This window comes from Mobula birostris, chromosome 7 (assembly GCF_030028105.1).
Source record: "Mobula birostris isolate sMobBir1 chromosome 7, sMobBir1.hap1, whole genome shotgun sequence".
Taxonomy (NCBI): domain Eukaryota; kingdom Metazoa; phylum Chordata; class Chondrichthyes; order Myliobatiformes; family Myliobatidae; genus Mobula; species Mobula birostris.
In genome coordinates, this window is record NC_092376.1 from 37529580 (window position 1) to 37545169 (window position 15590).

Sequence of the window (15590 nt, forward strand, 5' to 3'; positions counted from 1 at the left end):
TACAGGCGTCCCTTAAGGTTAATTTACGGATTGAGTTGGTGGTGAGGAAAGAATTCCCATAGATTTGTAAAGCAAGATTTTCCCTTAAGGAAACCATTCATTTTGAGAGGACTAGAATATAAAGGCAAAGATGTAATGCTGAGGCTCTATAAGGCAATGATGAAGCCACACTTGGAGTATTGTGAGCAGTTTTGGGCCCCTTATCAAAGAAAGGATGTGCTGACACTGGAGAGGGTTGAAAGGAGGTTCACAAAAATAATTCTGGTATTGAAATATTTATCATATGAGGAGCATTTGATGGCTCTGGGTCTGTACTCACTGGAATTCAGAAGAATGAGTGGGTTCTCATTGAAACGTATTGAATGTTGAAAAGCCTTGATAGAGTGGATGTGGAGAGGATGTTTCCTAAGGAGGAGGAGTCCTAACACCAGGGAACATAGCCTCAGAATAGAAAGACGTCCATTTAGAACAGAGATGTGGAAGAATTTGTGGTGAATCTGTGGAATTCGTTACCACAGGCAGCTGTGGAGACCAAGTCATTGCTATATTTAAGGCAGAGGTTGATAGATTCAGGGCATAAAGGGTTACGAGAATGTGGTAAACCCTATATATGTTGTAACTGGGTTAACTGTCTGGACACGCCCCTCTGCTGACTGCCCCTGTGGCTCCTCCTACAGATTCCTGTATAAAGGTGTTTTGCCTTGCCCCTCCCCCTCAGTCCGGGGGCAGACACTCACCATGGAGGTCGTATTGTACAGCGAATAAAAGCCTTTCAGTATTTTACCCAACTTCAGCCTTTTGGAGTTATTGAAGGTGCTTCAGAGAAGAAGGCAGGAGATGAGGACTGAGAGGAAAATGAATCAATCATGATGAAATGAAAGAGCAGACTTGATGGGCCAAATGGCCTAATTCTGCCCCTATATCTTGTGGTCATGGGGCAATTTTGGACTAAGCCATTCAAAGTGAAACACAAACCTTTACCCTGGCTACTGGCCGTACTGACTCCAGTGGAAAGTAAAATTTACAGAGTGTAATCCAGTCCTCTAGCCTGATCCTGTCCTGTTCTCTGAAAGGAGATTAGATTGCAGTTATCTGTTGTGTTTATCACTTGTGTTGCAGCATACTGTAATGGTAGCTGACTGTCTGATGAGGTTTTGTTTACAAATACTGTGATAAATCAATTGGGAGCCACTTCAGCCACGTACACTTTCCCTCACATTCAAATGATGCTGAAATGAGAGACCACTTTACCTTGTGCTCCTGCTCACCTTTTACCTTGCATAGTTATTGGGAGAATTATCATGAATGGCAAAGACAGGAAGGAAAACTAGAACAAACTTTCTCAGCTATATTTGTATTCGGGCTATCCTGACACAGGCACGCATCTAACCTTATAAGAGCATAAGATATAGGACAGAATTAGGCCATTTGGCCCGTTCAATTGTATTTTCCATCTCAACCCCATTCTACAGTCTTTGATGCCCTTACTAATCAAGAAACTATCAACCTCCACTTTAAATACACTCAATAACATGGCCTCCTCAGCCGTCTGTGGAAATGAACATAGAGCATCGAACGGTACAGTAAAGTATAGGCCCTTCAGCCCATGATGTTGATCGCCCAGATGAACAACACATATTGGTCCAATTGACAGATTAGTAATACAGAACTCAAGAGTGTTGGTTATGTGAGAGTGTAAACTTGGCTTATTTTATCTACTACCAATCCTACACTTAACATTTGAGCTGCTGCCTTCGACGTGGCCCTTCTTTCTGTTGTATCAGTAAATGCAAACATACAAACTTACGAGCAACAAGTCCAGAGGATTTCATTTTTGCAGTCAGGCTGATGTTGAATATCATATGCTATAAAACCAGGCACCATTAATTAGAATAAAGCATCTGAATGATTAGTATAAATTATGCTGTTCCATGCATATCAGGGTTATTATAAGAAGAAAAATACTAATATTAAAACATCTCCATTAATTCTTTTTATTCCCTGTTTAATGTTCTACAGAAATGCATACAGGAAGACATTCAAAGACGACACAGAATCCTTCAGAAATGTTTTATTTTAAAGTTAGAAGCAAGTCATAAGATACGGGGAGGTTTGTGTGTGGAGATTCAATATCCATTTTGTAGATAAAAGAAAGACAAACATTTACCCCGTGCCTTTCACAATCACAGAATATTTCAAAATACCTTACTGTGTAAATACAATTGTTAATTTCCATACAGCATGCTTTCAATGGGCAAAGTAACGAGTGCTGAATGTGAGTATGAGCATGGCAACAAGTTGTTTCAGGCATCTCTGCATTCATCAATGTGTGGGAGGCAGTACAACTGGGGCCGATCTTCTTTGGCGTCATACTGGATACCAAGCTTAACATTCACTCCCAACGTATTGTAACGATGCCAGTTGAGTAGTAGACATAAAAAGGACACTGAGGACATTTCTGAAGCTATTCTTCAGGTAGTTCCATGAGGTTTTCTTCATCGTCTGAGTGAGAGACGTGGCCCCAGTTTAACATTTTATCTGAAAGACAGAATCCCTGACAGTACAGTATTTTTTTTAATGTAGCAACAGAATATAATTTTAAGTACTCTTTCAGTTCGGGCCTTTGGAAGAATGGGCATTGCTCTATAAGTTGGAGCAACACACAAGATGCTGGTAGAACTCAGCAGGTTAAGCAGTACCTATGGAGAGAAATGGACAGTCAACATTTAGGCTTGAAACTCTTCCTCAGGACTTCCCAGTGTTCAAGTGTTTCAACCGTAAACATCAACTGTCCATTCCCCTTTATAGATGCTGCCTGATCTGTTGAATTCCTCCATCATTTTATGTGTTGCTCCAGATTTCCAGCATTTGCAGTCTCTGTTGTGTCTCCATTTTGCTTTCAAAGTTCTGTGCCTCGAAGATAGTTCATGCACTAATATCTCATCTGTCCCACTAGTCTAATTAAAGAGGGAAGAAAGTTGAAAACCAAGTTATGAAATTTGCTTAAATTATTTCTCCAACAGTTGGAGCTCTATCATGTTTTCTGCATGTAAAATATCAATTGTTTTTTCCCTGCAGCCAGTCACCCTTAGACCTTGTTTTTATCAAAATAGTTGATTGTGGAATTATCAAAGAGGGAAAATAAAATGTGCCTGCCTAAATTCTTTTGCAGGCATGTTGCTACCTATCAGAGCACTACCCTCCAGCACCAGGCCAATTGTGATTAATTAAGTACACTCACACAGCCTCTGGCAGGTGAGGGGTGAGGCTCCATGGTTCGGCAGAAAGTTTGCTAAAACAATGTCATTATGAAATGAATTCCAACATGCAATATTCATCAGTCTGGCATGCTCACCAAATTATTCCAGCTTTAATTATATGTAAATAACACCAATTATGGTACTCTGTTTGTTTATACCCTTCATTGTGATCATATTGTGACAGTATCAAATAAAGCTTTATTTGAAAATAATACTCCTTCAAAAAATACAGGGCTGTAGAAGCATGCAGATATTTTAAAGAATCAACAAAATGGATTGATCCCAGTGGACATTGAGAAACCTAACAAATGATGAATGTATAATAGATGAATGTGGTGATGTTTCTCCTTCAGATTGAAGCAAATTCCTCCATTTAGTATCACTTTGTCATGTTTGCTGAAACATTATTTTCAGTATAAAAGCTTTTCCCAGAGTGGTCTAACTCTGTTCAAATCTTTTCAAATTCCTTCACACTGTTTCAAAGTACTTATTCAGCTTATGTGATTGGTTGTTTTATTTATTTCCACAATTGTATAAGATCACAAACACATGGACAGTGATTTTAATTTGTCAAATGGTGCTTTCTCATTCACTGAGTTCACTGGTTCTTCCTGGTCATGTGACATGTGAGCTGGAGTTCTGACAGCAGCTACTCCCCTTTCCTGAAGTCTGCTTAACTTTTCACAGTTCAGCAGTGTTAACTGCCTCGCCTCACCAGCAGCTTGGTCTGTTAGCCTGTCCCTCACGAGGTGAAGACAGCTTGTGCTCAAATTTTGTTGACGTTATGCTCATGGAGGTACCTTTGTCACCAAGCTCAGGCTGTGCCTATCTGAGTTCTCTGTCACCTCAGGGCCAGGATATGTACCTGAGACTGGATCGATCACAACGACGATCACCGTACAGGATGAGCAGGATTATTGCAAGGCAGCAACTGCTGACTATAATTCAGCAAGGTATGTCTTTCAGTAGTTGGGAAATATTTATGCTGATGAATCCTATTTACTGTGAGAGAAAACTAAAGTTAGTGAACATTGTTCAAGAGAATTTTGTTTAAACACAGCAGCATTTAGTGTTGCTTTATCTTACTAATTTGGAAAAAGTTTTATCTTACTAATCTTATTAATTTGAAGCCTAGGGCAGAAATATTGTCTTCCACCTTTGCTGCTTCCCTTTTCCTGACATGCATCTATACTGCTTATATAATTCAGTGAGGAGATTGTCTTTTGCTGTAACAAATGTGAATTATAAGCAATGAAATATATCCATGGCATGAAGATCTATTCATAAACAATTTCAATAGTGAAAGCATTAATGTATTAACAATATGATGGGTATAAATAAACGGAAGTCTACTTGTCAAAAGATGGCCTTATTTTTCTTGTCTGTGTTCCCCTAATATAGTTAAATGTTCATGAAAATAAATTTAGCATTTTGATCTGTTTTCACATGGGAAATTTAGTAACTTCCATTTCATGGCATTGACAAATCAACAATCGGAATCTTCTGACAAAAAAAACGGTATCTATGCCTTGAACATAACACCATTGTTACAGAAATAATGCACAGCTGTGGTTTTTTTTCATGTTCAACCAAAAATAGTTTGTTGAAACAGTTCATTAGGGGGCTGCTCCTTTTAATTAAAATGCTTAAATTACCTGAATCTCTCAATAATGGAAGTTGTTCTTTCAAAATAGAACATTAACTAGTTGTGAATCATCAGCTGTGTACCTTTTAGCTTGCATTGCTTAGCAACAGAGTTTAATCTTTTACTGCCGGTCTCATACCAATAGCTTTAATCATCCTTATTTAGATTACAAGATTTCACTGCTTAGTAATCATTTCAACTAGCCTCATCTGTGTAATTGTACACTGGATTTTGTCCATTATACTTTACATGCTCTATACTTTTAAGACAAAACTTTGTTTGCCACAGGCTGTGAATATTTTGCCAACTTGTGTCAATTAAGGAACAATCTATTCAAAAGACCTTATCACTTTCTTGGAACATTTTATGCAGTTGAAGGATGTTTTCATTTGGTACCTATCCTGGGAGAGATTCAGATGCATTATCTACTGCTGTGTGATCTATGCAGAGCATTACTTTTTTATCAAAAGTAATCATTTAATAAAATACTATTTAAATGAAAGGCAGTATCATTTCTTAGCTGGGTGTGTTAGAGAAAATTGTTTTGAATCTTGTAATGAATACAAAATATTAAATTATTTTCCTACTAGTTTCTTCGAAAAGCTTAGTGCTATTTAAAATAACTAATATTTTGATGGAATTGCACTCTCCAGAGAAGCGGAAAGTTATTGATTAGCAAGGTTATTTACAAAGAGTATATCAGTTTGAAAGTTTGATCATTATTCGAGTTTATATCTAGGATTAAGGCTGCCAAAGAGCTGCTTGTTGATATGTTCACCTTCATCTAAAATATTGTATCACAACATCATTCTCTCTCAATTTATTAGAGCTATATTTGATCTTGACAGGAACAGGAACAGCACTTGTTTTGGAGCAGAAGTACAAGCTCCAGACCATTCTAAACACTTTCATCTTCTCCCCGATCCTCAATTCCTTTTTTGCCATCAGAATCTTAGCTGCACTTTCCCTACTCAAGCTCAGGGCCAGTTAAAACAAAAGTTGCCTTGTCTGTCTGATCTCATTAAGTACATTTACGTGGTAACAGCTATCTGAGAACTGCCTGTTTTATTTTAATTGGCCTCTTTTTATTACCCAAGGACGGAGGTCTTGATTAACTGTTATAAAACAGTTCTGTCTTTAAAACTATGTTTGCCTTTCAATTCCAATATTACTTTTTAAATTTGCTGGTAAGCATGTAGAGTTTCTTGTTCTTTTTGTAATTAGTGAAATTTACTGATTGTATATGCAGAATTAGTCAGTACAGATTTGATAATAGGGAGACGTCATATGCACATCCAAGTTAAAGGTTTTTCTGCTGCTGTTGCCATTGGGATCTTGAGACGGTCCCTAAGAATCAAGGGTGTCTTGCTTCTCAGTGGAGACAGACGTTCTTAGAGATTTACCCTCGGGGCCTACTCACTTTGAATAGAAATTAACTTGAGGTGTGGATTTCTATAAACAGTCAAGGTAATGAGTTGGGTTAATAACAATTCCAGGTGCTGTATGCCTATGAAACTTGTTCCACCAAATGAAGAACAAATGGTTTGCATTTGCCTTGTGCTGGTATATCTAAGAATGTTTTGAAATACTTCCTCAATCTCAGATCTGAAACATGTCCTTACTATGAACCTGGAAAACGTGTCCTATTTATCTGATTTAGTTCTTTCAAGAGATTAGTCAGTCTCCAAACAATACAAAGAGCTTATTTTGTTCTGAAAGTTACACGTCTTTCTTTCTTCACTGTAATGATGGGGGTGTTTATTTTTATTTGGCATTTTTCAACAAATTTGCAGGAGCATTATGTATGGCCTTCAACTATTTTAATTAATTAAAGGAAAATTACTGATTAATCTGCCCCATGTATCCATTCTTCCTAACTGTTGAGACAGGTTTATGACTGGGAAGGAGCATAGTGTTCAAAAATACAGAATCTTCTATGCAGTATATTTCTTACACATAGAATATTTCTCCTTCAAGATTTTACCCAATTTCTTTTCGAAATGAACTATTGAAGTGCCTTGTTCAATTTTTTCCAAGCAGTGTAATACTTTTCATTACAGCTCAAAGCATAATTATTTTAATGTTGACTTTGGTTCTTTTGCAACTATTTTACCGGGAGCAGCTGCTGTTCATCTGGGACAGAACAAAGAAGGACCAACAGAGATTTGATAGATTGTCTAGTTTCGATGACTAGTTCTCTGTATTCTCCTATTAGTGGATGGTTCAAGGACCAGGGCACATATTTAAAGTGTTAGGCAGAAGAGAAAAAGAGTACGAAAATTATATCTTGTATACACTTAAAGAAAACTAGTTATGGAAAAAGGATAATGTGGGATGAGTTTGCTAAAGATGGGCACAGATGGAAACAGCTGCTCTGTTCTGAGCTCTGTCATGGAGAGTAATTTTTAGGTATGTCATTGATGAGGAGAAATCCAGCCTCTGACTCTTCAGTTTGGAGAAAGAGCATGAAGATGCAATAGGGAAGATCAAAATCACTTATGGGAATATATAGAGGCCACCATAAAAACTATCCACCTACTTTCCCCGTCAGCCATCACCTGCTCTATTTGTGTAAGAGTCTGTGGTTCTTATAGTGGCCTCATTGGCCACCTTAGAACCTACAAGGCTATGGTGAAGTAATTCCTCTTCATTTTTGCAGATCTTCCTAAGATGAAGAGGAAGACAGATTCAATGGGCCAGCTGTTTTTCTGTATGCTAACAATTCAAAGACTCTCATTACTCACGAAACGCCTTGTGGCTTTTCATTTTACAAAGATTTTAGTTATGATTCTCAGTGCCTAAAATCAAGTGCAGAATCGTCTGTATTTGCCTTTTCCCATTATACTTGAAACACGAGATCTCTATAGTAGATTATTAAAAATTAAAGTATTAAATCAATTTAAACAAAGTACAATGAATCATATGTGCACTTTCAGTAAAAAAAAACATAGATTAATCTTCAGTAGTCAAGTGAACCAATTCAAAATTGCCAATATATTGTTTTAGTACTCATTTCCAATGAAATATGCTAGAATGCCAGTTCATTAGAGGAAAAATCGGTACTGGCTACTGTGAAAGAAAAGCAGATATGCTTCAGCTTTATTGCTGTAGTAAAAGGCATAAAATCAGGCCTTTCCAGTTATTAAGTACATTTCCAGATGGTGCACTGTGATCCAAGCCAGCCATGTGAGCACTGCTTCTCAATTTTCAGTATGCAGGAAAAGAAGGCCCAGTACCACTCCTAAATGAAAAAGGATTCAAAAGGACCAGGATTCATGAGCAGTTATAAGGGTTACAGCAACACCAATGAGGCCAGTGCCTTAGCTTTTGTTTTCCAAGTTAACTTTAAAACTCACAGATGAGAATGTAATCTGATTACTCCTGTAAAGGTGTGCAAAATTTTGTGCTCTGTGAAGCGATGTCATAAGTGCAGCAATATTTCTTTTGGAATCCATTTGAAACTATTTTGCTTTAACTTGAAATAAGTTAGCAAATCCTCCACTTTCATTTACTGGCAATGTAACATGTATTCTCGTACATGACCTGTTGGCCATTGTGATTTTGATATGGGAATGGCATTTAGTGCTCATGATATTCCTGATTTGGTAAGGGTGGTGTCTGTTGTTTACAGTTGGGTTAATATCTGCCAAATGCCATTTACAGCGTGCTATGATATCTAGTTCTAAAGGCTAATGCTTGTGACTTGAATTATTTCTGTGCATTGCACAGAATGTCATTTACAGCTCGAGTTATTTGTAGTTGTTTCAGGCCATTTAAGATTATGATGCACCATCATGGCAAGTATTGTTGTGGTAGAGTTTATTCCCAAATTCTTCAAGGAATAATTCTTAAAATATCCTGGACATTGTTTCCAATTGGTTATGGAAACAAGCACCTGTTCATTCAATAACTTGAATCTGGAAAAACAATGTTTTTTTTGCAATATTACAAGTTATCACATGAATTTAGGTAAATCTGTAACGGTTAAAAACAAAATGTCATGAGTTTTCTTATTCTTCACATTGATACAAGCTGTAAAAATATAAATTGAAATGATTCTTCTGACAGTTTGGAAAATTGATTATTGGGAATAAGCTTGATTGGGGTTGTTGATTAGAATACCGGTAGGTGTGCTATAGAATGCTAGGGGAAGTGTTTGTATTTTCAGTGTGTGTCCTTGAGTGTGTCAGTAACAGGACAGACAAATAGTACCACTCCCCAAGGCCAGCCAAATCAATCAATGAATGTTCATCTGAATATAACAAATAAAGCAGGATGATAGTAAGAAAGAATATAGAAAAATTATGAACTAAAATACTTTGAATTTATTTTCATTCCCTTTTAATTTCTTGAACTTGTGTAAAAATTGAGACAATTTTTTGTTGTTCACCGTTAAGAGCTACCTTCTATACCTAATAAAGTGGCCACTGAGTGTACGTTCATGGTTTACTGCTGTTGAAGCCCATCCACTTGAAAGCTCAACATGTTGTGCATTCAGAGATGGGTTTTTTTTGCACATTGTTGTAACACTTGGTTATTTGAGTTGCTGTCACCTTCCTGGAATTGGAATAGTCATTCTCTGATTTTTCTCATTTAAAAAGGAGTTTTCGGCCACAGAACTGCCACTCACTGGATTTTTTTTTGTTTTTCGCACCTTTCTGTAAATTCACCACAAGGCTGTATGCTTAGTCTCCTGTCCTTCTCACTTTATGCTTACAACTGTGTGGCTAAGCATAGCACCAATGCCATATTCAAGTTGGCTGATGACACCACTGTCATAGGCCGAATCAAAGATGGCGATGAATCAGCATATAGGAGGGAGATTGAAAATCTGGCTGAGAGGTGTCATAATCACAACTTCTCACTGAATGTCAGCGTGACCGAGGATCTGATTATAGACTTCAGAAGAAGGAAACCAGAGATCCTTGAGCCAGTCCTCGGATCACGGGTAGAGAGGGTTAGCAGCTTTAAGTTCCTAGGTGTTATTATTTTGGATGACTCTCCTCGACCCAGCACGTGAGGAGGAGGCAGAGCGAGGTTGAGAGAGCGCTAAATGGCGACTCCCTTGCTTTCATCTTCAGAAACAGCTCTATTTCCATCTTTAATATCTTTATCTTTCCCTTTCAGGGTTCTTTTGAAGACCCTGACCTGGAGTTACACATTAGTTTCGGTTCTTTGCGGGAATGGGACCCGTTCTCAGGGTTTCAGGACTGGCCGTTGTTCGGCCTGAGAGTCCGGCTTGAATTCAGAAGCCCAAGATCTCTAGGCTCTGGAGGTGGGCAGATGGAGGGTCGGTGTCACATCAGGAGACCCGTGTGTCATCAGAGGAGTCAGGATATCTGCCGTGGGCTTGAAGACCCGGGATCTTTGCGATCTTCGGGCACAGAGCTCAAAATAAAAGTGACGTAACGGACTTTTTAACATCTTAAACCAAGGAGTTGTTTGTTATGTCTCCCTGCTTGCTGGGAAAATGGAGACACCTTTTTCTCCCTTATTAGAGAGAAAGAGAATCTGCGGTATGTCGAATGCTGGGTGTAACGCGAAGTCTTTGGGGTAACTGCAAGCCTGTGTCCTTGCTATTGCTTTGTTCACGCTTGAGTGTGTGGTGATGGTGCCGATGCGTGTTTTTTGTTGCTGTTGGGGGGGGGGGGGATTGTTGCTCACTGCCGCTTCCACGCGGGAGGGATGGGAGCTGGGGTGGACTTCCTTACGTTTATCTGTCGTTCATTCTTTGGGGCACTTCTCTGTTTTCGTGGATGTTTGCGAAGAAAGAGCATTTCAGGATGTATATTGTGTACATTTCTCTGACATTAAGTTGGACCTTTGAACCTTTGAAGTGTAATTACGAAGAAAGATTTGGCATGATATCTAAAGCTTTGACAAACTTCTATCGATGTGTAGTGGGGAGTATACAGTATTGATGAGCTGCATCATAGCCTGGTATGGAAATACCAATGCTCTTGAATGAAAAGTCCTATAAAAAGGAGTGGATACAGTCTCATCCATCACGCGTAAAACCCTCCCAACCATTGAGCACATCTTTTTGGAGCATTATCACAGGAAAGCAGCATCCATCATCAGGGATCCCCATCACGTAGGACATGTTCTCTTCTCGCTGCTGCCATCAGGAAGAAGGTATAAGAGTCTCAGGACTTGCACCACCAGATTCAGGAACAGTTATTACCCCTCAACCATCAGGCTCTTGAACCAAAGAGGATAACTGCTCTCAACTTGACTCATTATTGAAACGTTCCTACAACCAATGGACACACCTTCAAGGACTCTTCATGTTTTTGTTTTTTTAAAATTTTGTTTACACAATTTGCAGTCTGATTGCACACCCTAGTCAAACAGTCTTCCATTGATTCTGTTATAGCTATTCTATATTTTTGTTGAGTACGCACACGAGAAGATGAATCTCCGGGTTGTATATGGTGATACATATGTACTTTGATCATAAACCTACTTTGAACTTTGAAATTCTAGAGACTGGTGTGCATGAATATCCTAGGAGATCAGCAGTTTCTAGATATTGAAACCACCCTCTCTGGCACCAACAATCATTCCACAGTGACTGTTAGTTGGATCGTATTTCTTCCCCATTCTGACAGTTGATTTGAACAACAGCTGAACCTCTTGTCCATGTCTGCATGCTTTAATGTTTTGAGTTGTGGCTGATTAGATATTTGCATTAACAAGCTGGTGTACCTAATAAAGTGGTCACTGAGATGTCAGTAAGACTTTGTTGTAATAGGAAATCTTATATAAGGCTACAATTGGGAATCTCAATCGAGGGATCAGAAAGAGCCTCTGGACTCCAAAAATGTCTATTTTATTGTGATTACATTGGAACAACATGGTCATAGCCATTCTATTACAATGTTACAGAATCTTGGGAACTTTGCATGCCCTCGTTCTTTTCTCCCCTGATGCAAATATAATCAGCTGCCTTAGGGTCACTTTGTAGTTTAAGCTTCTAATCATTAGTATCAATTTTAGCTCAGCTGTACAATCCGCAAGGTCAGATTCTTCTCACTGTAATATAGTAGCAAGAATTGTGTACATATATTCCACGTAGGAGTGAACTCGTTAAAATTCCCGCAAAGCCTTCGTGTCCAGGAAGTAGGTGGTTAGTCAGGAAAAATTCCAAGCCCATTGGAGAGACAACTCCAACCTGCAGTTCTAGCTTTACAGAGGCGATACTAGCTGTCAAATTATCCCAAGAAGCTGAATGGAATTTTAATTATGTTCATGAATTGCTGTTAAATTTAAGAAAGCAGGTGTCTCAACTAACACACTGCCACCTACACCAGTAAATGCGCAAGTTTTTTTGTCACCAATGCTAAAATGGAATGGAAGAACAAGATAGGAGCAAAGTAGAGAGAGCAAGAAACAGGCAGATGAAATAGAAAGAAACATAAAGCAGGAAGAGGTAGAAGAGAAAATGAGTATATTTATTAGTCAGGTTAAGTTTTTTAAATTCAGTTTATGTCACTAAGGACTGAAGCCTAAAATTTCCTATAAACAGCCGCAGGATTGGGAATCTGAACTGGGTTTATTATCACTAACGTGTGTCATGAAACCACTTGTTTTACAGCAGCAATACATTGCAATATGTAAGATATAGTATAAGTTTCAATGATAAATGTATATTAAAATTAGTGCAAATAGTGAGGTAATGTTCGTGGGTTATTGGCCTGTTCAGAAATCTGATGGCAGAGGGGAAGAAGCAGTTTCTGATACATTGAGTGTCTGTCTTCAGGCTCCTGTACAGCCTCCCTGCTGGTAGTAATGAGAAGTGGCCATATCCTAGGTCCTTAATGATGGATGATGCCTTCTTGAAGGCATTGCCGATAAAAGTGTCCTGGATGGTGGGGAGGCTGGTGTCCATGATGGAGCCAGCTGAGTTTACAAGTTTCTGAAGCTTTTTTCTGATCCTGTATGTTGGCCCCTTCATACCAGATGGTGATGCAACCAGTTAAAATGCTCTCCACAGTCCATCTGTAAAAATTTGCTAGATTCTGGGGTGACATACCAAATCTCCTCAAACTCCTAATGAACTGTAGCCACTGGTGTAATTGCATCAATATGTTGGGCCCAGGATAGATCTTCAGGAACTTGAATCTGTTCACCTTTTCCACTGCTAACCTCTTAATAAGCACTGGTTGTTCCTTGACTTCCCCTTCCTGAAATCCACAATCAGTTCCTTGGCCTTACTGATGTTGAATGCAAGGTTTTTCTATGATACCACTCAACTAGCCAATCTATCTCATTTCATCACCATCTGAGATTCTACCAACAACAGATGTGCCATCATTGAATTTATAGATGACATTTGAGCTGTGTGTGTGTAGAGAGAGTAGAGCAGTGGGTTAAGCATGCATTCTTGAGGTGCACTATTGTTGATTGTCATTCAGAAGGAAATGTTACTTCCAATCTACACTGACTGTGGCCTCCTGGTGAAGTTGAGGATTCAGCAGCGGAGGGAGATGCAGAAGCTTCAAAACCTGGGCCTGTTAGTACTGAGAGGATGATGGTGATAAACACTGAACTGTAATTAACAAACAGTCAGACATGGGTATTGCTGTCATCCGGGTAGCTCAAGGCTAAGTGGAGAGCCAGTGAGATTGCATCTGCTATAGACCTATTGAGGTGACAGGCAAATTGCAGCAAGTCCAGGTCTTTTCTCAGGCAGGAATTAATTCCAGGCATGACCAACCTCTCAAAGCATAGTGGCTGTGAGTGCCACTGGGTGATCGTCATTGAGGCACCTCATCTGCTCTTCTAGGTCACTGCAAGTTGCTTTTTTTTTAAAAGCTGGTAGGAACCTCCAGCTGCAGCAGCGAGAGATTGAACATGTCCTTGAACACTCCAGCCATTTGGTTGGCACAGGTTTTCAGTGCCCTACCAGGTACACCATTGAGGTCTGACATCTTGTGAGGGGGTTCACCCTCTGGAAAGGTGTGCTGGCGTCAGCCTCTGGGACAGGTATCACAGTGTCACCTGATACTGCATGAATTCTCACAAGTTTAAGCCTTATTCTCATTTTCAAAGTGTACATATGTTTCTTCACTGACAGGGAAGGATATCTTTGAACCAACATTTCTCTCCTTGGTAGAAAATTCCAGTCATTGAGTATTCTCAGCGGAAGTTGGTGGGATTTTAGACATTACAGGAGTCACGATATAAAAGGTCAATGGATTGTCATGATCTTTTTGAATGGCATAGCAGACACAACAGACAGAATGGCCTGCTTCTGATTTCGGGTAGATGAATTTTTGGAAGATTCCAGGATTAAGGGCTATGGCAACCTGACACAGGAAGAGTTGAGGCCTGGGGTAGAAAGGCAATGATCATAATGAGTGGAGAGGCAGGTTTTAAGAAACCAGTGAGCTTATTCTGGCTCCTGTTTCCTTGTGTGAACTCAGGAAGATAGTTCACTGTCACTTTTTCAAGAGCAGTTTAGAATGGGCAATAAAATTTGGTTGTGTGACCCTGAAAAATCAATTGTGAAAATGTCTGTACATACGGTGCAAGGTAGCAGGGTTAGCAATGGAATAAGTAAACATACAAAAGAGATCACCAATGAAATCAATCCAAATATTTGTTTTCAGTTCATTACAGAGTTAACAGCCAATCAAACATGTAGTTCACTTTAAGTAACATCTACCCACTGGCAGAGTTTATAATAGAGTTCTGTGGGGGAACTTGGAATTCCCTTTCCCAGGACAAACTGCTTGCGACATCTACTTCTTGCCAGCCAGCATATTTACCCCATTCCCACAAAACCCTTGCTGGCTGCTTTACAGAAGCAGCAAAAAATACAGTCCAAGGAGGGGAACCATGTCCACAACTCTCTGCAATTTCTTGTGGTCATGGGCAAAGCAGCTACCATAGCAAGCCATGATACATCTGGATAGGTGCATTGATAAGAATTGGCTCGGGTTGATGGGGGTCATTCTAAATTTCTTTGGCCTTCTGAGGAAGAAGGAACATCGGTGATTTTTCTTGGCCATGGCATCTTTGTGCTTGGACCAGGACAGGCTGTTGGTGATGGTCACTTTTAGGAACTTGTAGCTCTCAGCTCTCTCCATCTCAGCATTGTTGATGAAGACCGGAGCATGTGTTCTGCTCCCCTTCCTAGTCAATGACAGCTCTTTTGTTTTGCTGACATTGAGGGAAAAGTTGTTGCCATGACACCATGTTACTAAGCTCCAGCTTCTTCCAATACTGTGACTCATTGTTGTTTAGGTTACTATGATGGAATCATCTGCAAACGTGGATGAAGCTAGAACAGAATCTGGCCTCTCAGTGTACAGGGAGTAGCATAGGGGTGCTGAGAATGTAACCTATGGAGCACCATTGTTGAGCATTATCATTGCACTGGTGTTTCTGGCTTTCCTTACTGCTTGCAGTTTATTGGTCAGGAAGTCAAGGATCCATATGCAGAGTGAGATTTTTGAGTCCTAGGTCTCATAGTTTGGTGATGTTTGTTTGGAATTGTAGTATTGAAGTCGGATCTGTAGTCGATTAAAACAATAGCCTCGCACAAGTATCTTGACTGTCCAGATACTCCAGAGGTGTGTGTCATGCTAGGAGGATGCAGGCGATTTGCAATGGGTTGAGGTGGTCTGAGAGAAGCAAAGTGAATATTTTCAAGACAAGTGGCTTCTTGATAAACCAGG

The 15590-nt window shown here is 39.4% G+C and overlaps 1 protein-coding gene across 4 annotated transcripts in view; it reads left to right on the top strand.

The window, feature by feature from the left end:
- stard13b (StAR related lipid transfer domain containing 13b) overlaps positions 1-15590 on the top strand; it is a 412204-nt gene that overhangs the window by 249398 nt on the left and 147216 nt on the right. The window contains exon 1 of one of the 4 annotated variants that reach the window (XM_072262911.1): positions 3918-4213. The exons of the other annotated variants lie outside the window; for them this stretch is intronic. Coding sequence (XP_072119012.1) covers positions 4045-4213 — 169 coding nt within the window. The 5' untranslated portion in view covers positions 3918-4044. Of the gene's footprint in view, positions 1-3917; positions 4214-15590 lie in introns of those variants that run through there. 4 annotated transcript variants of the gene reach the window in all.